The sequence below is a fragment of the Tenrec ecaudatus genome, chromosome 14, assembly GCF_050624435.1.
Source record: "Tenrec ecaudatus isolate mTenEca1 chromosome 14, mTenEca1.hap1, whole genome shotgun sequence".
Lineage (NCBI taxonomy): Eukaryota > Metazoa > Chordata > Mammalia > Afrosoricida > Tenrecidae > Tenrec > Tenrec ecaudatus.
The window spans coordinates 104,494,149-104,517,423 of NC_134543.1; the positions used below are offsets into that span (position 1 = coordinate 104,494,149).

Below are 23,275 nucleotides of genomic sequence, written 5' to 3' on the forward strand. Positions count from 1 at the left end.
GCTCACCCCTTCGACACCTCATGATCACGCAGGCTTGCGTGCTTCTTCCATGTAGGCTTTGTTGCTTCTGAGCTAGATGGCTGCTGGTTTACCTTCAAGCCTTTAAGACCCTAGATGCTATGTAGTTTGATAGCCGGGCTCCATGAGCTTTCTTCACCACATTTGCTTGTGAAACCCCTCTGTCTTCAGCACTTGTGTCAGGAAGGTGAGCATCATGGGATGCCAGTTTAATAGAAGAAAGTATTCTTGCATTTAGGGAGTACTTGAGAAGAGGCCCAATGTCCATCGGCTACCTTAATACTAAACCTATAAATATATGCACATAGATCTATTTTGCCATCCTCATATATAAATATATTTACATATCTACATGCCTTTATTTAGACCTCTAATAATGGCCTTTGCCTCCTAGCTCTTTCCTCTGACATTCCAATTGCCCTACTTTCATTCTCAGCCTTCATTTGGGTTACTGTAATTCCTCTCAGTTACATTACCCTTGATCACACCATACCAGGCCTCCTACACCCTCCTCACCACCATTTGGATCACTTGTTCCCTTGTCCCTGGGTTTGTTAAAACCACTTCCTTTCCCACCCCTCCCCCTCTTCCATGTCCCCATGGAACTGTCGATCCCTTTGTTTTCTCCTCCAGATTGTTCATCCAGCCTATCTTATTTAAACAGACATGCAGAGATAATAACACTCACAAAAACAAGACAGATAAAAACCTACCAACAAAAGAAAAACAACAAAAAGCCAATGACAAAACACAAGACTAAACAAACAAACAAAAAACACAACACAACAACAACCAAAAAAGAAAAGCTTTTAGTTAGTTCAAGGACTGTTTGTTGGCCTTTAGGAGTATTTTCTGGTCAAGTCTGATGGGGTGCCAAGCCCTGGCCCCAAAGTCTATTTTTGGTATTCCCTGGAGACTTCGTTGCTCTGTTCCCCTTGCTGTTCTGTTCATGCCTTTAGTGTTTTGCCTCGGTGTGGTGGGATTGGATTGGACGGAATTCCCACATTGTGTCTACAGTATTGTCCCCTGTAGGGTTATGGGTCAATGCAGGATGTCCTGTCTCATAGTGGGACTGGCCATATGGTCTCTGTGGGTAGACTGTTCTGAGCGGGAATATTGTCCTCAAGGGTTGGTGGGCCAGCATGTGCTCTACTCTCTCTTCCTCCCCCTTCATCTGCTCCCGTCTGCTCTGATTAGACATTTCCCTCTTCCTGAACTGCAGCTTCAGCGCTGTCCTCTGAAATAAATTCTTCTGGGGAGAGGGCCAGCTGTCCACGTGGTTGGAATTAGGGCCGGCCCCTCAGACCTCTCCACTGGTTCCCTACTCCATGCTGGCATGTTGCATTCACATCTTGGAACACCACGTTGAAGTCTGGTTCCTCTTGCCCTTTGGTGATATAAACAATACCCTCTCCTTGGGTGGGTTAGTGCCCTGTTCCCCCGCTACCCATGTCTTTAAAATTTTTTTTCCTTCCCCACCCCTTCTTTTTAGTTGGCTACCATATGTGTCCCTAGATTTAGTCTGGCCTTTACCTTACTACCTGGTCCTCACCCAAGGAATGTTTCTATACAGCAGCTTTTCCCCTATGCCCCTTTTGCATACTTTTTAAGCTCACCTCATGTCTTTTTGTGCTTGGCTTTCTTCACTTACCATGATTTCCTCCAGTTCTTTCCATGCAGCGATGTGCTTCATATGTTCCTTGCTGATTTTAAGCAATGTGTAGTACTCCATTATATGTATGTATCACAGTATTTTAATTCACTCTTCAGTTGATGGAAATTTGGGTTGTTTCCAACTCCTTGCAATTGTGAACTGTGCCACGATAAACATTGGAGCACAGATGTCTGGCTATGGTTTTTTTTTTTTTGCCTCTTCTGGGTATATGCCCAGCAGTGAGATTGCTAGGTTGTATGGTAGCTTGATTTCCATCTGTTTTAGGTATCACCAGATTGATTTCCATAGTGGCTGTATATACCTACAGGTCCACCATCAGTGGATGAGAGTTCCTGTTTCTCCCCAGCCCTTCCAACACTTGTTGCTTTCTGATTTTTGAATTGGGCTATCTTTGAGGGTTTTAGGTGGTACCTCATTGTTAAAATTTGCATTTCTCTTATGGCTAAACATCGGAAACATATTTGCATATGTTTATTGGCCATGCAGATTGCTGCTCCTGTGAAACATCTGTTCAGGTCCTTTGCCCACCTCCTCAGTGGGCAATTAGTTTTTTTTCTTTTTGGAAGCTAGCATGGTAGTGTAGATTTTAGTACTAAGGCCTTTGTCTGATGTGTCATTGCTAAAGATGTTTCCCAGTCCGTGAACTCTCTTTTTACTCTCATGCTGAATTCTTTTGATGTATACCGGTGTCTTACCTTCAGTATATCCCACTTGTCAATTTGTGCCTCCTCGGTGTTTGTGTCCTTCTCTGTTTCTGATAGCCTGTGTATTTCCTGTGTCAAAGTTCTCAAGTTGGTACCAGTTCCTTCATCGATGGCCCTCATAGTTTGGGATTTCACTTCAAGGTCTGGGATCCACCTTGAGTTTATTCTTGTGTATGGAGTGAGATAAGGGTCTTGCTTCTTTTTTCTGCAAGTAAATATCCATTTTTTCTAGCATCACTTGTTGAAGAGGGTGTCTGTTTCCCATTGGATATTTTTGGGGCCCTATCAAAGGTTAGTTGTTTGTGTGCTGATGATTTTATTTCTGGGTTTTCAGTTCTTTTCCATTGGTCTATGTATCTGTCATTGTACCAATACCATGCGATTTTGAAAATTGTGGCTGTATAATATGTGTTAAAGTCAGGTAAAGCAAGCCCTCCCACTGTGTCCTTCTTGAGTTGCCTGCTAATTTGGGCTTTTTCCCTCTCCATATGAGGTTGGTAATCAGTTCTTTCATTTCTTTGAAGAAAGATGAAGGACTTGTATCAAGATTGCATTAAATTTATATAGTGCCTTGGGCAGAACTGACATCTTTACTATATTGAGCCTTCCAATCTACAAGCATAGGATATACTTCCTTTTGTTGAGGTTATACTTGGTTTCTTGTAATAGTGTTCTGTAGTTTTCCTCATATAGATCTTTTGTTCTTTTAGTCAGGTGTATCCCTAGATATTTCAATTTGTGTTTGGCTATTGTGAAGGGGACCACCTTTTTTAATCTCTTCTTCTGTGGTCTTATCCAATGTGTATAGCAGTCCAATGGACTTCTGTTTGGTGATCTTGTATCCTGCCACTCTGCCAAACTCCTCTATTGCTTTCAGTACTCACCTTGTGGAGCTTTTGGGATTTTCCATATATAAAATCATACCATCTGCAAATAATGGTAGCTTCACCTCTTCCTTCCACAAATACCTTTGATGTCTTTACTTTATGCTGTTATTTAAAACCTGCAGTACGACATATAAGAGCAGGGACAAGGGCCATCCTTGTCTAGTCCTCTCTTTCAGTCAGATTGTGTTCGTCTTTTCTCCATTGACTACCACGTTGACTGTTGGTTTTTCATAGAGAGTTTGTATTATCTTGAGGAATTTTCCTTCCATTCCTATCTTCTCAAGTGTCTTAAATAGGAATTGATGTTGAATGTTGTCAAATGCTTTTCCTGCATCTTTCAATATTGTCATGTGGTTCTTATAGTTTTTCATGTCAATTTGGCAAATTATACTAATGGTCTTTCGTATATTGAACCTTCCCTGCATCCCTGGTATGAATCCTACTTGGTCATGTTGAATACTTTTGTATTCTATTGGCCAGTATTTTGTTAAGGAATTTTGCATTGATGTTCATTAGGGATATTGGTCTGTAGTTCTTGATTCTTGTAGTATCCCTGCCAGGTTTTGGTATCAAAGTTATATTAACTTCATAGAAGGACTTCGTGAGTTTGCTGTGCTTGAAAAGTTTGTGTAGGATTGGTGTTGGTTCTTCCCTAAATGCTTTGTAGAATTCTCCAGTGAAGCCTTTTGATCCAAGGGATTTTTTAGTTGGTAATCCCTTGATAACCTTGTCTATTTCTTCAATTGCTATGGGTCTGTTGAGATTCTTGACGTCCTTTGGGAATAGTCTAGGGAGGGATTGTTTTTCCAAGAATTTGTCCATGTCTTCCAAATTGTTGAATTCATTGGAATATAATGCTTCATAGTACTGTGTAATTATCCTTTTGATTTCATTAGGGTCTGTTGTAATGTCCCCTCTTTCATCCCTCATTCTTGCTGTTGAAATGTGTTGCCTCCTTTCTTTGGGTAGGTTTGCCTACAGTCTGTTGATTCTGTTTATCCTTTCAAAGAACCAACTTTTAGCACCATTAATTTTTTTCTGTAGTTTTCTTATTTTCCCTCTCCTGAATCTCAGCCCCGATTTTTATTATTTCTTTTATTTTGCTATTAGTAGGATTGTCTTCTTGACTCTGCTCTAGTTGTTGTAAATTTTGTGCCAGCATATCAAACATGAGTCTCTCCTCCTTTCTCAGGTGTGCATGTATTGCTATGAAACTTCCTCTGATAACTGCCTATGTTGTGTCACATAGGTTTTTGTATGCTGTGTTCCTATTCTCATTGGTTTCTAGACATTTTCTAATTTTATTTCTGATCTGTGCTACTACTCACTCATTTTGCAATAGAGTTATTCACCTTCCAATTGTTTGCTCTTGTTTTCATCTTCTTCCCTTTGTTGATTTCCAACCTGTGGCACAGTGGTCAGAGAAAGAGGTATGTATGATATCAGTGTGCTTAAATTTATGCCCCAGCATGTGGTCTGTCTTCAAATATGTGTTATGCAAGCCTGAAAAGAATGAATGTTTTGGTATGTGGATGAAAAGCTCTGTAAATAACTATCAGGTCAAATTGTCTAATTGTACTATTTAGATCCCCAGCTTCCTTGTTGAGTTTCTTTCCCTGTGATCTATCTTTCTCAGAGAGCAATGTATTGAAGTCATCCACTAGAATTGTGAGGCTGTGATTTCTTTTTTTTTTTTTTTTTAATCTTTTGGAGTATTTGGTTGACGTATTTAACAGGTCTCTCATTCGGGGAATATATGCTTATAATGCTTAGTGGTTCTTTGTCTACCACTCCCTTGAATATTATATAGTGTTCCTTCTTATCTCTTTTTATGGTTTGCACTTTGAGTTCAATTTTACCAGAGATTAGGATTGCAACATCTGCTGTATGTGAATTGTTGTTTGTTTGGTATGCCTTTCTCCAGCCTTTGATTCTCAGCCTATTTTGTCTGTAGCCTTGAGATGTGTCTCCTGTAGGCAGCAGGTCGATGGGTTGTGTTTTCTAAACCAGTCTGCTAGCCTCAGTCTTTTAATGCCTGAGTTCAGTCCATTGATATTCAGGGTTATTATCTCTTTTGTGGACTTTGTGATGTCATTTTATACCTTTGTGTTGGGTGTTTTCCTACCTTCCTTTCTTAGTAGTGTGCTGTGCATGCATGTGTGCATCATTCTTGACTTCTTTCCATCCTTAAGCCAATGCTATCTTGGGGTTTGTGTTCTGTTTGTTGCCCTCTGGGTGAGGTTGGTATATGTCGCTCTTATTTATGCTTGGTGAGTGTTATTCTTCTGCCCGTGCTAGGTCAGCAAAGATCTTTTGTAGGACTGGGTTTCTTCTAATATATTCTTTGAATTTTTCCTTGTCTGGGAAGACTCTTACTTCTCCATCTATCTTGATAGATAATTTGGCTGGGTAGAGTATTCTTGGGTTTGCGTTGTTTTCCTTCAACTTTTGGAATATGTTACTCCAATCTCACCTCTTCTTTATAGTTTCTGCTGATAGGTCTGAGCATATTTTTATTTGGGCACCTTTATTTGTGATTGTTTTTCCCTAGCTGCTCTCGTAATTTCTCCTTTTCCTCTAAAGTGGATAGTTAACTCTATGTGCCTTGGTGACTTCTTGCGCATCAATGTAGCTGGTGTTCTTTCAGCCTCTTGAATCATTGCCTGGTTTTCATTCATTAAGTTGGGGAAATTTTCCTCCAAGAATTCTCTCACTATTGTTGCAGATTACATCTTTGTTGTGTCTTCCTCTGGTAATCCAATTATTCTGATGTTATTCCTCTTCATAGCATCTCATAGCTCTTAAGTTTTCTTCAGCTTCTCTGATGATCTTACTAGATTTTTGTTTGTGTTTATTAAAGTCTGCTCCGCTGTTCTCCAAGTCACTGGTGCGATTCTCGAAGTCCATGAGTCTGCTACTGGTTTTTGTTATCTCCTCTCTAAGCTCTTATATTTCCCTTTGGTGTATCGATTTTGTCTCCTCTATCATTTCATCCTTTTTCTGTATTGTTTCCCTCATATCCTATATGACTCCAAATAGCATTCTGAAATTTTCTTTCTGTGGCAACTCAATGTCCGCTTCTATGCATTTCGTTAGGTTCAGGACATCTGCCATTGCATTTTGTTTCTCCTGTTTTTTGTTGAGGTCTTTGGGGCTGATTGCTGTTCGCATTGTGTTGTTTTAGAGGAGCCAGGTGCCATTTTCCAGAGTCGAAGAGCACTGGCTCTCTGTAGGAGACTCATAGGAATGCTTCTTTGAACTGCCTACAGTTAATTTCACTATGGAATTAGCCTAATACTTTATCCTCCTGTGGCTTCCCTCTCAGGGGAGTGCCCCAGAAGGCTGGTGGGTTGCCTGCTTTGGTGTAGAACACCAGTAATGGTGGGCGGAATTGCCCTGTCCAGGTAGATCACTGCAGAAGTTGGGCAGAGGTTCCTGAAGCGGCTTGGAATGTTGGTGAGTGTCTTAGGCCGCGTAAGCTGCCCTAGCCCGCGTAAAGCACTAAGGTAGCAGGAGGAAGTTCCCTCAGTCACGTGGGACAACAGAGAAATACTAGGAACTCCCCCAGCCACACATGCAGGAATTCCCTAGTCAGAAGTTGGGCGGAGTATCCCCTTGTGGAGGTTCACCAGGCCTCCAGCTAGCTGCACAGGATGAAGCTCATCTAGCTGGGTGTGGCACAGATGTAAATGCCCTAGGCTAAGGGGAGTGGTCTGGAGGTAAGCAGTGATGTGTGAGAGAACAGGGAAGAGACAAAGAGGAGAAAAAAATACGAAGCCTTTTGAGACTGTGGGGGGATAGTGGGATAGAGAGAAGAGGGGTAACAAAAGTAACAATATAGCTGAGCCCTGATCCCACCCATGGGGCTGCAAGTGTTTAATCCCTGCCCCAAGGTGGCTGCAAACTGTGGCTATGTTGAGATTAACCTCCAGCTGAGACAGTGATGGGTCTAAGGTCAAACCCTAGCAGGTCTCCACTATGTGGTAAGCCAAAAGCCCCCAGCCCCTCACACCTTGTAGGTCTGTGGCTACTTCTCTTTATGATGCTCCTCCTGTGATCCAGCAGTGTTGAATTTCCCTCTTAGTAACTCTGCTGGGCTGATTTCTGCGGAGTCCCTCTGGTATGTATTACTCAGTCTCCATCCATTTGAATTTCTCAACAACAGATCCTTTGTTAACATTTCTGAATTTTCCTTCTCGGATCTTCTCTTTTTAGGCATGTTTTTTTAGGCATGTTTTTATATAGCTTCAATCATAGATCATAATCCACTCTAGTTCCCACTTTTCTCTTTACACATTCTACTGTTGCTAGATTCTCTTTATGATAGTTTAGTAACATTCCATTGAGAAATTGTATCAATGTACCTAACCATTTTCTTATCTTACTGCCTTATTGGTGAATCTTAAGGTCTTTTTATTTTTTACTTTGGGGATGGTCACTGGTGCATATAGATTTTTCATTCATTTGAATGCTCTAAGGTGGAGTTCTAGACATAGGAGTCTAAATGAAAGTGTTTGAATTATTTTATGACTTGAAACAGGGCCCAATGGCTTTGCAAACAGATTTTTAAAATTTGTAATGTTACCAAGCAGTTTGAGGGCCAATTTCACAGCACTCATCATTATTGGAAATTAATATTTTAGATTTTCAAATGTATAATTTTCACTAATTTTTTTAAAAGCTCACTCATTTATATGAAAAAATGGTGTCAACCTCTTAAATTCATGTAATTTTGATTATTGGTGAAGTGGAACACAATCAGGTTTCTTTCTTTAAAAAAAAATCAATTTATTAAGGTTCTTACAGCTCTTATAACATTCCATACATCAATTGTATCAAGCATATTTGTATATGTTGCCATCAACATTTAATTCTATTTGAGCCCTTCTCTTTTTCCCTCCCTCACCCTCTCTTACTCTCATGACCCCTTGATAAATTATAAATTATTATTACACCAACTGCTTTCATATATTTTAAATTTAATCATTTTATTGGGGCTTATTTATTTTTTATTTAATCTTTTTATTGGGGGAACTGCTTTCCTATCTTACACCAACTGCTGTCTCCCTTTACCCATGTTCCTATTGTTCATCCCCTATGGGGTGTAGGGAGGGGCGCAGATTATGCATTGATCATTGTGATCAGTTCTCCCTTCCTCCCCAGACCTTCTACTTACGCTCCTGGTATCGCTATTCCCATTTCTGTTCCTGAGGGGTTTATCTGACTTGGAATCCATACGTCGTGAGCTCTTTGTACCAATGTACATGCTCTGGTCTAGCCAAAACTAAAAGGCAGGACTGGGTTCATAATAATGTGGGGTAAGGAAGCTTCAGAGAACCAGAGGAAGATTGTGTGTTTCATCGGTGCTATACTGTGCTCTGGTTAACTCATCCCGTCCTTGTGACCCTTTTGTCAGGGGATGTCCTGTTGTTTACAGATAGGTTTTGGTCTCTGTTCCGACCCCCTTTGTTCTCAACAGTATGTTTTTTTGTTTTGTTTTGGGTCATCCATCTCGTGCCTGTTGCCACATCTCATGATCTCACAGGCTGGTGTGCTTCTTCCATGTGGGCTTGTTGCTTCTCTGGTAGATGGCCACTTGTTTAACTTTAAGTCGTTAAGACCCAGATGCTATATCTTTTGGTAGCCAGGCACCATCAATTTTCTTCACCACATTTGCTTCTGCACCCATTTGTCCTCAGCAATTGTGGGGAGGGTGAGCATCACAGAATGCCAGGTTGTTAGAACAAAGTGTTCTTGTGTTGAGGGAGGGCTCAAGCGGAGGCCCAAAGTCCATCTACTTCCTCAGTGTACTGCCATATAAATGTGTCCATAGGCCACTACATCTACTTTTTATGAATTAATATATTAACATAAGCACACACCTATGTTTATTCCTCTATCCATAGCTTTACTTCCTAGATCTCTGTTTCCTTTTATCTTCTACCTGCCCCACCATCACACTTACTCTTCTTCTGCCTCTTAGTAATTCCGCTCAGCTAGATTGCTGTTGCTCCAACACCACTGGGATCTCTTCATCCTCCTCATTGCTTTTATTTTATTTTTAAAAATAATTTTATTAGGGACTTGTACAACTTTTATCACAATCCATATGTACATCCATTGTGTCAAGCACATTTGTATATTTGTTGCCCTCATCATTCTCTAAACATTTCCTTTCTACTTGCGCCCTTTGTTGTTGGTTTTAATTCCCTATTTGTTCCCCTATCTATAGTGTTGTTTGCTCCCTGATCCTTTCCCCTGCCTCATCCTCTCCCCAGGTCCCTCCCGAACCTTCGATCCATTGCTTTCTCCTCAGACTTGCTTCCCATGCCTACTTTATATTGGTAGGCAAAACAACAACAACAAAACAAAAAGAAACCAAAATATTGAATTAAAAAAAGAAGAAAAAGAAAGAAAGAAAAAGCATACACAATTCCAGATCTGTCTGCTGACCTTTATGACGATCTCCCCACTGGTCATGGGAGGTTCTGGGAACTGTCCCTCCTAGCTTGAAGGCTATTTTGTGGGCTCCTTGGTGGTTTCTTGAGTTTGCTCCCTTTGCTGGTCTGTTATGTTCCCTTCTTGGTTCACTCCCAGGTTTCTGATAGTAGCTTGACTCTCTGACATTCCTTCTTCCAGGCAGATATGTTCGGAACCAAAGGAGTAGATGGTGGGCTTAACACTTAAGCCTACCATTTAAGTGACTTGTATTATGATAAAAAGCCAGTACTTCTTCTATCCCAGCTGGAATTTTCAAAGGAAAATAGCTTGTCCTTTCTGAAAACTAAGAATAGTTCCTAATTGCTCATCAACTCTGGTCTGTGGTATTGTACAACTTCAAAGTCACCATTCTTTTAGAAACCAGAATAAGGTGAATAGCGGTCCCTGCATGTTTTGCAATAAGATAGTTCTGCCTATGATGTCTTCTCCAGATACACTAGGGCTAGTCTCCTTTATAAAAACTATCCTCGGAAAGGAAGTGGTGTTAGCAAACCCAGGGACAAGGGAACAACAAGTGATTCAAATCGGTGGTGAGGAGGGTGTAGGAGGCCTGGTAATGTGTGATTAAGGGTAATGTAACTGAGAGGAATTACTGAAACCCAAATGAAGGCTGAGCATGAGTGTTGGACAAGAGGAAAGTAAAAGGAAATAGAGAAATGAACTAGGAGGCAAAGGGCATTTATAAATGTCTAAAGGCATGTACATATGTATATATATTTAGATATGATGATGGGGAAATAGATCTATGTGCATATATTTATAGGTTTAGTTTTAAGGTAGCAGATGGACATTGGGCCTCCACTCAAGTACTTCCTCAATGCAAGAATATTTTGTTCTGTTAAAACTGACATTCCATGACATTCCCGACACGATCACTGAAGACAAAGCAAGTGCATAAGCAAATGTGGTGAAGGAAGCTGATGGAGCCCAGCTATCAAAATATATAGCATCTAGGGTCTTAAAGACTTGAAGGTAAACAAGCGGCCATCTGGCTGAGAAGCAAAAAAGCCCACATGGAAGAAGCACACCAGCCTGTGATCATGAAGTACGGAAGGGATCAGTATCAGGCATCAAAGAACGAAACATCATATCATTGTGAATGAGGGGGAGTGCGGAGTGGAGACCCAAAGCCCATCTGTAGGCAACTGGATATCCCCTTATGGAAGGGTCACAGGGAGGAGACGAGTCAGTCAGGGTGCAGTGTAGCAATGATGAAACAGACAAGTTTCCTCTAGTTCCTAAGTCCTACCTCCCCGACCACTATCATGATCCCAATTCTACCTTACAAATCTGGCTAGACAGAGTGTATTGGACAGGGTTCTCTAGAGAGACAAACCAGATTGTTAGTAATTATATATAAATATATTTATAAAGATATATAATTCAAGAAATAAACCGTTAAATAATATACAGATAGATAATACAAGAAATTAACAGTTAAATTATAAAACAGACACTAGCAGTCCTTCAAGTTTTTTGAGAGCTACCAGGTGCCAGTCCCCTTCTGTAGAGAGAGCTGGGCTATATATACCCAGGCAGCAAACAGCAAGGCAGGTCCCCAACTGTCATCAACTGTCAGTCCCCAGCTCCAGAGATGAACATTCCAATCATGTGGGCTTAAAGGGACCTCAACTTACAGCGACACAGTCCACAGGCTAGGTATCCCACAGGCAGTGTACCCCTTTAAACTGAGGCACAGGACAACCAAGGTGAGGCTCACCGAGCCATTTATCCCTCTGCCCTTCAGTTAATCCTACTTGTGTTTATCAGCCAGGCTGGCACAATAAACTATTGCAATCCACCCCTTGCCAACCTGGCACCTGTACACAATTCTTTACCCATACATAATTATATAATTTCCAGATATTAATGAAATCACACTTATACTTATCATCAATCATCTATCATACATATAAATGAAAACACACTGAGTCAAATTATATCTGATATAACATACTTGAACAAAGGAAATATACACAATAATCACATACAAAGAAAATACATTGACAGTTACAAGCCTGGCTTTTGCAACTGATCACGTGGTCGTAATTGATAGGTCACAGAGGAAGTACACTGGGACAGATAGGAACTGGAAACACAGGGAATCCAGGACAGATGATCCCTTCAGGATAAGTGGTGAGAGTAACGATACCGGGAGGGTGGGGTACAAAGGGGCCACCGACTTCAGGGATCTACATGTAACATCTTCCCTGGGGGATGGACAACAGAAAAGTGGGTCAAGGAAGATGTTGGACAGTGTAAGATATGACAAAATAATTTTAAAATATCAAGGTTTCATGAGGAAGCAGGGAGTGGGAGGGAGGAAAAAAATGAGGACCTAATGCCAGGGGCTTAAGTGCAGATCAAATGTTTTGAGAATGATGAAGGCAGTGAATGTACAAATGTGCTTTACACAATTGATGTATGTATGGGTTGTGAAAAGAGTTGTATGAGCCCCCAGTAAAATGATCTAAAATAAACAAAACCAAAAAAATCCTCTAAAATCATGCCTTCTTTCACTTTCATTTTAGAGTTTTGGCCTTTTCCTCATCCTCTGTTACTTCTGTCACAGTCAAGATTGATGGAGTTCACTTAGGGGAAGCTGTTCATTTGTCTGGCCCTATTTTCATACTAAAATGGAATCCCAGAAACTACAGTAATGGGACACACACCATCGAAGTAGTTGTCCAGGTAAGATTGTAATTTTCATTTTGCTGTGTAAATGATAAGGCTATATTCGCATTGAACTCTGATTTAGGAGTTTTCCAGTCAATTGGTAAGAATAAACTAAGTCTAATTTTTAAAAATTCAATACATCGTATCTAGTGTGTGTTTGACCAGGTTGACAAGAGAAACAAATCCATTGTCACTAATATGTGTAAGAAAGAACTTCTTATCAAGAAATAATTATATATCATGAAAACATCCCAGCTCAGTCCAACTCAAGTTCTTGCATCTGATATTAGCACGTAGTGCCTCTCCCGACTCACTCAGTGCCACGCAATGATGTAGTGTGCAGGAAGATCACAGGCCGGTGGTGGGCGTCGTCATGGGGCTCCAAGGTCGGTGGCAACAAGGCAGGGTTCTGACAGCTCTCAGGGTCAGTGGCAGAGTCCCAGTAAGCAAGAAAAGGAAGGGGAGGGAGAGAAGAGGTGCCCAGGTCTCCCGGGTAAAAGGAGGACCCACCTCCAAGGAGGCATCATCAGGCTGAACAGGTTGGCTCCACCCTACACTTTAATACATCTTCAAGTTGACATAAAATAATCTAACTGCCATGTAGTGTATTCTAAAAATGGACACTATCCAAGGAAATTCATAGACACGGACAGTAGAACAGGTTACCAGGAGCTGAGGGAAGCCAGGAATTGGGGAGTTAGTATTTAATGAATGGGTCGACTTTCTGTTTGGGACAAAAGTAAAATGGCGATGGTTATACAACAGTTTGAATGTATTTAAACTGCTGAATTATACACTGAAAAATGGTTAGAAGGTAAATTTCACATTAGATATATTTTACCACATATTTAAAAAAGCAATGGAATGAAAAAAATATGTAACTGTTAAGATACAATGAGAAAAGTCATTGGAAACTGACTCTTAGAACATGACAACTGGTTCAGCCTCCTTGAGCCACAGCTTCTCTGCTGTGCCTGTTGTAGGATTCGGCTGGAAGAAAAAAGGCTGCTCACCACCTGTTTTCTATCGAAGAGGACCTTCATCTCACTTTCGACCCCCTAGCATCATTTATCCTCCTTACTGACTACTACCTTGTGGTGAGTGAATTCAACCCAATGCTATGTGTGTTGTCATTGGATTTGGTAAATCCAAAGCCCCAAATAATAGAGTCTCATAAAGAGAAAGCTGAACCTTATAAATAAAATTGCATTTTTGCTACAAATGAGGGGACTTCTAAAAAGTCTGGGAAAAATTCCATTATCTTTTAATTGAATTTTTTTTTCACAATTTTTTTTAAGTTCCTTTATATGTTGGAATTAGAAGGCATAGGGAGGGGCCTAGGCAGGCAATACCTCTGATTGGGGACCTGGTTCTAACCAAATGTCTTGAAAGGATAACTGAGAGAGCTATAGAGATTGCACTGATGTTGGCTTAAGGATGTCCAAAAACATGTCTTCTTAGATAAATAAAAGCAAGAAAACTATCAAGTGGAATCAGCTGCTCTACCATACCACTTCGTATAACCATTGTCTTTCTCTTCATGTACTATTTATTTTCCTCTCTCATATAGAGGGGCACCCCCCCAAACCGGATTTTTTCCCCCTTAAGTTTTTTGTAGACTACAACCTTATCACCTTCAAACACTCTCCATTACACTTAATACATTTGTCAAATCTGCAATTCCATTCTTGGAAACATTTTTCAAACTCTTCTGTTTGGATGGCCGACAGCAATGGCTGTGTGAGCATGTGCATTGTTGTGGTGGCAAAACCAGTCCCCCGTCTGCCACAAATCAGGTCTTTTTTGTTGCACACGGTTATGCAATCTTATCAGAACCTCGAAATAGAAATCTTGATGAACAGTGTGACCTGGTGGAATGAACTGCAAATGCACTATCCCCCTCACATTAAAACAAAACAAAAGCAAGCATCACGTTCTTTTGGGTACCCCCTCATCTGTATAGAATCAAACCCACTGCTATCAGGGTGATTCCCACGCATCGCGACCCTACGGGAGAGAGCAGAACCGCGGTGTATCCTTTCTAAAGCTTGGAGTCTTTGTGGGCTGCCACCTCTCCGGTTTGTGGAAGGGCTGGTGGCTTTGAACTGCCTGCCTCTGTGTTAGCTGCTGAGTGCTTACCCACTGTGCCATCAGGTCTCAATATATAGGTGAAGTTTTCAGTATAAAATGATATATCTGAACTTCCCTTTCCTATCTGAATTTTTCCCACTACGGGATTTGTTTTGACCATCCCCCCCCCACCTCCGCATCATTTAGTTGTATGTCCATAACATGATACTTATTGGGTGCATTATTGTATCCAAGGAGCCTAATGGGACTGCAGACTTCAAGGTCAATAGTCTGACTGCTCTAACTGCTCCACAGGAGCAATATGAGGCTTGCTGCCCCTGTCAAGACTGACAGTCTTTCTGGGGTTGTACAGACTGATATTTCCCCTTCCGGTCTGAAACTGAACCATCAATCAGAAGGGCAGCAATGAACCAAGGGCAGAGGGCTGGGAGAGGAGGCGAGGAAGTGGGGTACAGGACTGGGGTGGATGAAGTGGACAGATTTGTGCAGGTTGTGCCATGTCGAACTAATGGTCTGCTCATGTAAACCTTCACCTACAGCACAGTGAAAAGTTTGTTTATTTAAGTCTTCTAGAGAAACTATGGCAATTTATCTTCTAGTTCCCTCGGGTCTCACCTGTCCTGGCTATTAACATAAAATACAAACATGGTGAAGAAAATGTGAACCTTCTTTAATTTCACCTTCCAGAGATTAGCCAAAGCTGGTCATTTTAGCATATACCCTTACAGACGTACAAACGCATGCAGTTTACTCTTATTATTATTGTGATTACTGAGCTTCAAAAAATACACGATTCACAGGCACTTGTAGTCCAAGAATTTTACACATTTTAATTTTTGTCATTTTAAAATTTTGCTTTGGGGTTTTTTTTAATAGTCACCTAGATCTGGTGTCGTGTATTTTACGATGCATAGGACTCACCTGAGGATTTTATTAAAATACGGATTCTGATGAAGTAGGGGTGGGGGGCGCGCTGACAATGTGCATTTCTCAGCCTCCAGGCCATTTCAGTGACGGTCTGGGCTCCACGCCTTGAGAAAACGGTGTAGATGAAGGGCATCTGTGCTCCAGTTTCTCTGTGAGCAAGTGACCTCTGAGGGGGGGAGGGGAGTGAAGGGGGGGAGGGAGAGAGAGAAGAGGGGAGGGGAGGAGAGGAAGTCGATTCGACTGCTGCCTTCGCCTGCAGTCTACATGCACAATGGCTTTTTAAAAAACAGTACTTAGCTCTAAATGGAACAAACACATGAGCAATGACCTGTTTAAATCTGGTCACTCGGTTTAATCTGATTACTTTGTTTCACTATTGTTCTAACTGTCTACATTTTGAAAGCAATGCTGAGGAAACGTCTCTGTATATGTTTCCTTCTCCCCCTCCTCGCCCGCCCCCGGGTAAGCCGAGCTCTTTGATTCCCTTTAACCACACATTATTTGCTTACCCGTCGTTTTTGTCCATGAGGCCATCAGAGAAACTGCACTGACGCTGTGTTCATGTCTCTGCAGGCCCGGGTCCTTTTTGTGCTTGTTGCGCTGATCCAGCTCACCATGCTCATGATTTTTAGGTATCGAGGACACCCAGAGCTTCAAGGTGAGTCTTTCACTCTTAGAAGACTTTATTTTAAAGTGACACAGCCTCACCAATGTAAACCAAAACAAAAACTCAAGTGGAATTGTATAAAATCTAGTATCAATTGAGAGCTGCATCTTTTTAACTAGTATACTGTATCCAGAGTCTCTTATATTGCAAGACAAACAAATCAGTGTTTTGCTGCTTCCTGGATACAAAAGGCGGCTCAACTAAAACGGGGGACAAACCACCATCTAGCTCAAAGTGACTTTTACTATTGGTAGCAATTTAATTCTGAAACCTATTCATTTAAATAATTAAAGATAAGGTACAAGCTTGACAATTAAATCGTGCACATCAAAATTTTGAATTTTACTCTGGAACAAGTAATGGAAATGTTATGAGGAAAGTGACTTTCCCTGTGGTGCCCCTTCCACTCCTGACAGGAGTCTGTACCCTGTATCTCTTCTATCTATACGCTGGTAATATCGTAACAGGAAATGTGGGTTAATTGCCCATTATTAAAAGACAAGCACTCAGAGGAATGAGAACTTTAAAACAGGGCCATTGCGTCAGGAGGGCCTTCTCCCTTAGCCAGATGTCTGTTCACTCGCTCACTGTGAGCCTGGGGCTTTGGGGAGTATTTGTCCACAGTCACAGCAGTGCTTCTTTTCAGAGGTGCCTGGCACAAAGCAAGTGCTGCATAAGTATGTGGGAAGTCTAAGAAGTACATAAAAATTTGCCATGCCATCTTTGATCGTGGCCCACAGTTTTGCCAAGACTTTACCCGGTGGTTCTCAACCTGTGGCCACGACCCCTTTGAGGGTGAAATGACCCTTTCACCAGGGTCGCCCGATTCATCACAATAGCAAAATTACAGTGATGAAGTAGCAACGGAAATAATTGTATAGTGGGGAGGTCCCCACATGAGGAACTGTATGAAAGGGTCTCGGCATTAGGAACGCTGAGAACCACTGCATTATAGGCATGGTTTTGAAACATTAAAAAGTTTTTGGCTGTTTATTTCCTTCTAGTTTTCTTTCTGGGAGAACGAAGGGCTTTCTACTCCTGTCAAGAGTGACAGTCTCGGAAATTCACTGGGCAGTTCCACCTTGACCCACAGGGTCACTATGAGTCGGCTTCGACTTAATGGCAGTGAGTGAGTTTCCCTTCAATAAATTTAAGCTGATACTTAGGTGGATAGTGGTGCTTTCAATGATCTTTCAAATAGTGAAGCTTCTCACAGGTATGTTTATATGAAAAACGAATGTACTTTTTCATTGAATTTTGCTTTTTTCTATTTAAATTGCTCTTTATAAAGATACTGCTATAAATACACTTTCTAATATTAAATTATTGGCAGTGATTCAGAACCCCAAAACTCACAGCCATTGAGTTGATTCCAACTCATAGCAACCATATATAGGGTTTAAGAGGTGGTAGATATTTTAAAAATCATTTTATTGGGGGCTCGTACAGGTCTTATCATAATCCATACATACATCCATTGTGTCAAGCACATTTGTACATATGTTACCATCATCCTCAACACATACACTTTCTACTTGAGCCCTTGGTATCAGCTCCTTATTTTTTTCCCTCTTTCCCTGCCACCCCCTCCCTCATGAACCCTTGATAATTTATTATTTTGTCACGTCTTACACTATCGGACGTCTCCCACCTTTCTCTTGTCCATCCCCCAGGGAGGGGTTACGTGTAGATCCTTGTAATCAGTTCCCCCTTTCTATCCCACCTTCCTCAACCCTCCCTGATATCGCCACTTTTGCCCCTGGTCCTGAAGGGATCATCTGTCCTGGATTCCCTGTGTTTCCAGTTCCTATCTGTACCAGTGTACATCCTCTAGTCTAGCCAATTTGTAAGGTAGAATTGGGATCATGATAGTGGGTAGGGGGAAGCATTTAAGAACTAGAGGAAAGTTCTATGTTTCATTGTTGCTACACTGCACCCTTATTGGCTCGTCTCTTCCCTACGACCCTTCTGTAAGCAGATGTCTAGTTGTCTACAGATGGGCTTTGGGTCCCCACTTCTCACTGCACCTCATTCTCAGTGATGTGATTTTTGTTCTTTGATGCCTGATAACTGATCCCTTGACATCTTGTGATTGCACAGGCTGGTGTGCTTCTTCCATGTGGGCTTTGTTGCTTCTCAGCTAGATGGCTGCTTGTTTACCTTCAAGTCTTTAAGACCCCAGACGCTATATCTTTTGATAGCCGGGCACCATCAGCTTTCTTCACCACATTTGCTTATGTGCCTGCTTTGTCTTCAGCGATCATGTTGAGAAGGTGAGCATCATGGAATGCCAGTTTAATAGAACAAAGTACTCTTGCATTGAGGGAGTACTTGAGTGGAGGCCCAATGTCCATCTTAATACTAAACCTATAAATATATGCACATAGATCTCTTTCCCCATCCTCATATATAAATATATTTACATATGTACATGCCTGTATTTAGCCCTGTATAAATGCCCTTTGCCTCCTAGTTCATTCCTCTATTTTCTTTTACTTTCCTTTTGTTCCGGTATCATGCTCAGCTGTTATTTGGGGTTTAGTAATTCCTCTCCGTTATATTGCCCTTGATCAAGCCCTACCATGCCTGCTACACCCTCCTCACCACTGATTTTGGATCACTTGTTGTTCCCTTGTCCCTGGGTTTGTTAACAAGATGGTAAATCTTTATAGAAGCCAATGACCTCTGGTAGTTTTGAATGGTCAGGCTTGCATTTAGTAGTTTAACACTTACCTGACAGTGTCAATGGGGCTCTTTGGCAGTGATTAAAACTCACTGCCACTGAATCTATTCTGACTCTAACAACCCAGTAGAACAGATTCTAGTTTCAAAGTGTATTTAAACAGGAGTATACTGTAAAATGATATAAAATGGTTTCTCTGCCATTCTGGATCCTTGCCCTACAGATTTAATGTAAATGGCTACATTTTAAAAATACTCATTTGAATGGCAGCTATGGATAAAGATCCTGAAACTGTTTCATGCTCTACATGTGGGAAGAACGGAAAACAGAGCACCCAGTTCTCAAATTCCCTCCCTGCAGTAGGTGACCCCATTTTCTTCGTATGTCCTGCGACATTTACTATTCCTTCTTTCTTAAGAAGCTCTGTTCTCAGTGTCTCAGTGTTACTTCTCTGATCCTCTGTTCTCAGTGTTACTTTTCTGATCCTCTGTTCTCAGTGTTACTTCTCTGATCCTCTGTTCTCAGTGTCTCAGTGTTACTTCTCTGATCCTCTGTTCTCAGTGTTACTTTTCTGATTCTCTGTTCTCAGTGTTACTTCTCTGATCCTCTGTTCTCAGTGTTACTTTTCTGATCCTCTGTTCTCAGTGTCTCAGTGTTACTTCTCTGATCCTCTGTTCTCAGTGTTACTTCTCTGATCCTCTGTTCTCAGTGTTACTTCTCCAATTCTTCTTTCTGTATTTCCTTCCCAGACCTCTCTTCTCCATAAGCCTCAAATAAAAGGGGTCTGCCAACCTCTACTCCTGGGTCTGCCAACCTTACTCCTCTACTTTTACTTCTAACACTCTCTCCCTTAGCAAACTCCTTCAGAGTTTCACCCAAGACTACTTTTTGGATGGTTCTCAGATCTTAATATCGGCTCCCGATGTCTCTCACTGTGTCCCCAGATGCCTACTAGATATCTCTAGTAAGAAAATCCTGACCAAAAAAAGAAAGAAAATCCTGACATCCTGCAACCTCCTCCTCCCTTATGTTTCTCTCTCTTGTAGTGGCGTTATTTTCTATATAACTTTTCAGTAACCTCTGTCTTCTCTCTCTAATGACAACATATAATGAAACCTGTTAACTCTTTCTTCAAATGTTAATTCTTTCCCTTCTGAAGGACCACCAAAGTCACAGAAATACCCTGTCCTCTCTGGATTACTGAATCACTGCTGCTTGTCCATGCCTCTCTTCCGCATCAGCGGATTACCCCTCTGACCCATAAGACGGCATCTTGCCCAGACAAGCATTTCCATGCTCACCAGCCTGCAGTGGTTGCTCAGAACCCGTGAGTGAGAGCAGACAAATCTAGCACATATTGAAGACCCTCTACAATAGAGCCTTAGCTCCATAGCCAAGTCTTCAACCCTAGACAATTTATTCTCTTTCCTATCCATAGTATGCTAATTTCTGCTCTTTTGCTGCCCCCCACCTCTAAATTACTTTAAAGCTAAGCCTGCTTTAAGGCTCAGCTCAAGCCCTCTTTCTCCATACTGTTTTTTCCATCCAATCTAGGTTATAATGAGATTGTGCCTCTCTGTATCCCTATGGACCTTCCTGGTAATTAATTTTATAATTAACCAGCCAGAGCACCTTGCTTTAAGTAACCATTTAAATATACATACTTTTCTCCTGTAGCTAATCTCCAGATGATAAGATCCTCAAGGGAGGAACTCTGTTTTCTTCTCCTTTTCCATTTCCCCCAGCACCTAACACTAATGTCTGTATATAACAGTAAATACTTGTCGCATTCTCCTAACTTAAATGACATCCCTGGATCAGGGGCTGGTGGTGGAGGAGTGAAGAAGAGGGTGGAATAGCTCCTTTCTGTGCTATATAATGATTGAACCACAAAAGCAGTTAAATGGAAGATAGTTAACTGAATAGGTTCTGTATACACTGCTGAATATCTTCCTGATTATATTTATTTGTAAAACTTCAATGAAAAAATTTGAGGGGCCCTGCTATCCATGTATATTCTTCTGCACATAATGCCAATTGTAAAAATTAAAGGGCCCATTTTCTCATCATATGGTGGTCTCGTATTTGCATATTTCATTAAAATTTGCAGTGTATCTGACCACCATTCTATCACCGAATCCCAACACCAATCCTGTGAGATAAGTTTTGTAGCTTGTCCAATGTTGCCTAGCTAGTGAGAGAGAGGAGAGATGCAAAAGACCAAGTCTTCTTACCTGCGGTCACTTTTCCCTTTTAAACAGTAGTTCTTAACCTTGGCTGCACCTTTAACTCCCTTGTGGAACTTAAAAATTCTCAGTGATCTACACAGCACCCTGAATCTTTAAGAGTAGAATTGATTCATCAGTATTTTTTTTTTATTAAGCTTTGCAGGTGATTCCAATGTGCAGGCGAGACAGAGAGCACTGGTGTGTGTACAGTTTCCCAAAGCGGGGGATACTGCCTCCTGGGGGACCCTGGAATGATCTGTGGGGGCTGCAAAAGCAGATACCGCCACTTTTTCCTGGATTAGGTAGGGGCTACAGTGCAAGTTTTTAACTGCTAGGAGGCCACTGAGTAATTTTCTTTCTGAAGTTGGCCAAATGCATTAGGAACCTGTGGTCTCGAGTAATATTTCTCACACCTGGCTGATATAGAATCCCCCGTGTTGCTGTCTCAGCTCCTCTACCCCAGGCCAATTAAATCAGAATCTCTGGAGTTCATCATGTCCCCCAGTTTATTCTAATTCTAATGTGCACCTGAAGTAGCGAATTCTTGCTTAGAATTTAAAGGGCCACTGCCTCAAAGGTTCAAAGATTTTAATAAACATTTATGATAAATGATATGAGTGCTAAGACTCTGAGGACCACTATACCAGAACAGAAAAGAACTGGAGAAAGGGGGAACTGATCGCAATGTTGGACACGTAACCATACACCCCTCTACACGGGTAAGAACAACAGAAACATGGGAATGGAGACTGCGGTGGGCGTGAGAGATGAAAATAATAACAATGTACAGTCTATCAGGGGGTTGTGAGGGGGGGGTGGGGAGTGCTGCTACCAAGGGCTCAATAGAAAGTAAACGTCTAGAACAGAATGAAGGCAACATATGTGCAAACATGCCTGATGCAATTGATGTGTGGATTGTGCTAAGAGTTGTGCGAGCCCCCAGGAAAATGATGAAAAAACAAACAAACTGGAGCACAAAATGAATAGCAAGCAGATAGCATACAACATGAAAAGGGCCATGTGTTTCTCAGACTTCGCTTGAAATGGCACCAAACTGAACAGGGTTTTTAAGTATCAAGAGCGTATGCTGGCCTGTTGGCAAAGAACTTCTTTAACTTACATCATGCTGTCGTTCACTGGGGCCAGACAGTTAGAGAGTTCTCATGTGTGGGGTGTTCAGGATACACTGCTTCCTGTCGTTGTCTTTGGCTGACTGGTTTATCATCAGCCACACAGATGAGTGAAATAGATGGCGGACTTGAATCCGTAGTATTTTAGTTTATGGCCACAGAGTGTATTTCTCTGTGTTATTATGCAGGGGCTTTATGGAACTGTATTTTAGGAGGCTGCTAATTCTGAGAGCTTTAGGAATCCCTTTGAATTGGCGTGGGGCCCCAGCAGTGGAATGGTTAAGTGATGGGCTTTTAAATCAAGGTCAACAGTTCAAATCCATCAGCTGCTCCGCAGGAGAAAGATGAGACTGTCTGCTCCAGTAAACATTTACAGTCTCAGAAACCTTATAGGATCACTATGAGTCAGAGTTGGTTTGATAGCAATAGGCTTGGTATTTGGTATTGAATAGGCGTAAGAATAAAACTGTAGATTAAGAGCTGTATCCATTACATGAAATGGATCTTTATATTTCAGATTAGACTGAAGAAATACTCGTGGAATCAAGACTTTCTAAAACCGTGGTGGCTAGATAAACTCCTAGAGCTATTTCCTTAAGATAATCTATAAACTTAAGGCAAAAAGATCCCCAGAGGGTCTTCATTTAAACCAAACAACAATTTAGTTTATCTAGTAAAGAATGTCTCCCTGGAGTATGCGCTCTTTTCAGACCGGCAACAGTACGTCAAGGGTCAGGTAGGACACTTAGGGCACAGTGAGTTTCTGTGAATGGGAGGAGAACAGTTCAGAAAAGGGGGCGGTGGGCTTTGCACAGCACCAAGACTGTCATCTGTTTCACTGAACTATACCTGTGGAAATTGTTGAATTGGCATGTGCTGTGCAGTTCATATTCTCAACAAAGAGATTAGACTGAAGAGCTCTTGGTATTCTTCTGATGTCTTTTCATACATTGGCTTGTGGCACTTCTTTCTTTATTGGATGTATATCCTTTCTTTGAACTTTTCATCTTTGACACTGTAAATAAGTTGATGCACCAGGGTTCCTTCCAACCTCTGAATTTAAGAAGCGCATGGGTACATGTTGGTTA

General features: G+C 41.4%; 1 protein-coding gene across 3 annotated transcripts in view; it reads left to right on the top strand.

Annotated features, from left to right (window-relative positions):
* TMEM62 (transmembrane protein 62) overlaps positions 1-23,275 on the top strand; it is a 45,323-nt gene that overhangs the window by 15,490 nt on the left and 6,558 nt on the right. For all 3 annotated transcript variants that reach the window (XM_075531811.1, XM_075531814.1, XM_075531813.1), the window contains 3 exons: positions 12,317-12,476; positions 13,445-13,558; positions 16,053-16,137. In XM_075531811.1, the coding sequence (XP_075387926.1) occupies positions 12,317-12,476; positions 13,445-13,558; positions 16,053-16,137 (359 nt within the window). The remainder of the gene's footprint in view (positions 1-12,316; positions 12,477-13,444; positions 13,559-16,052; positions 16,138-23,275) is intronic.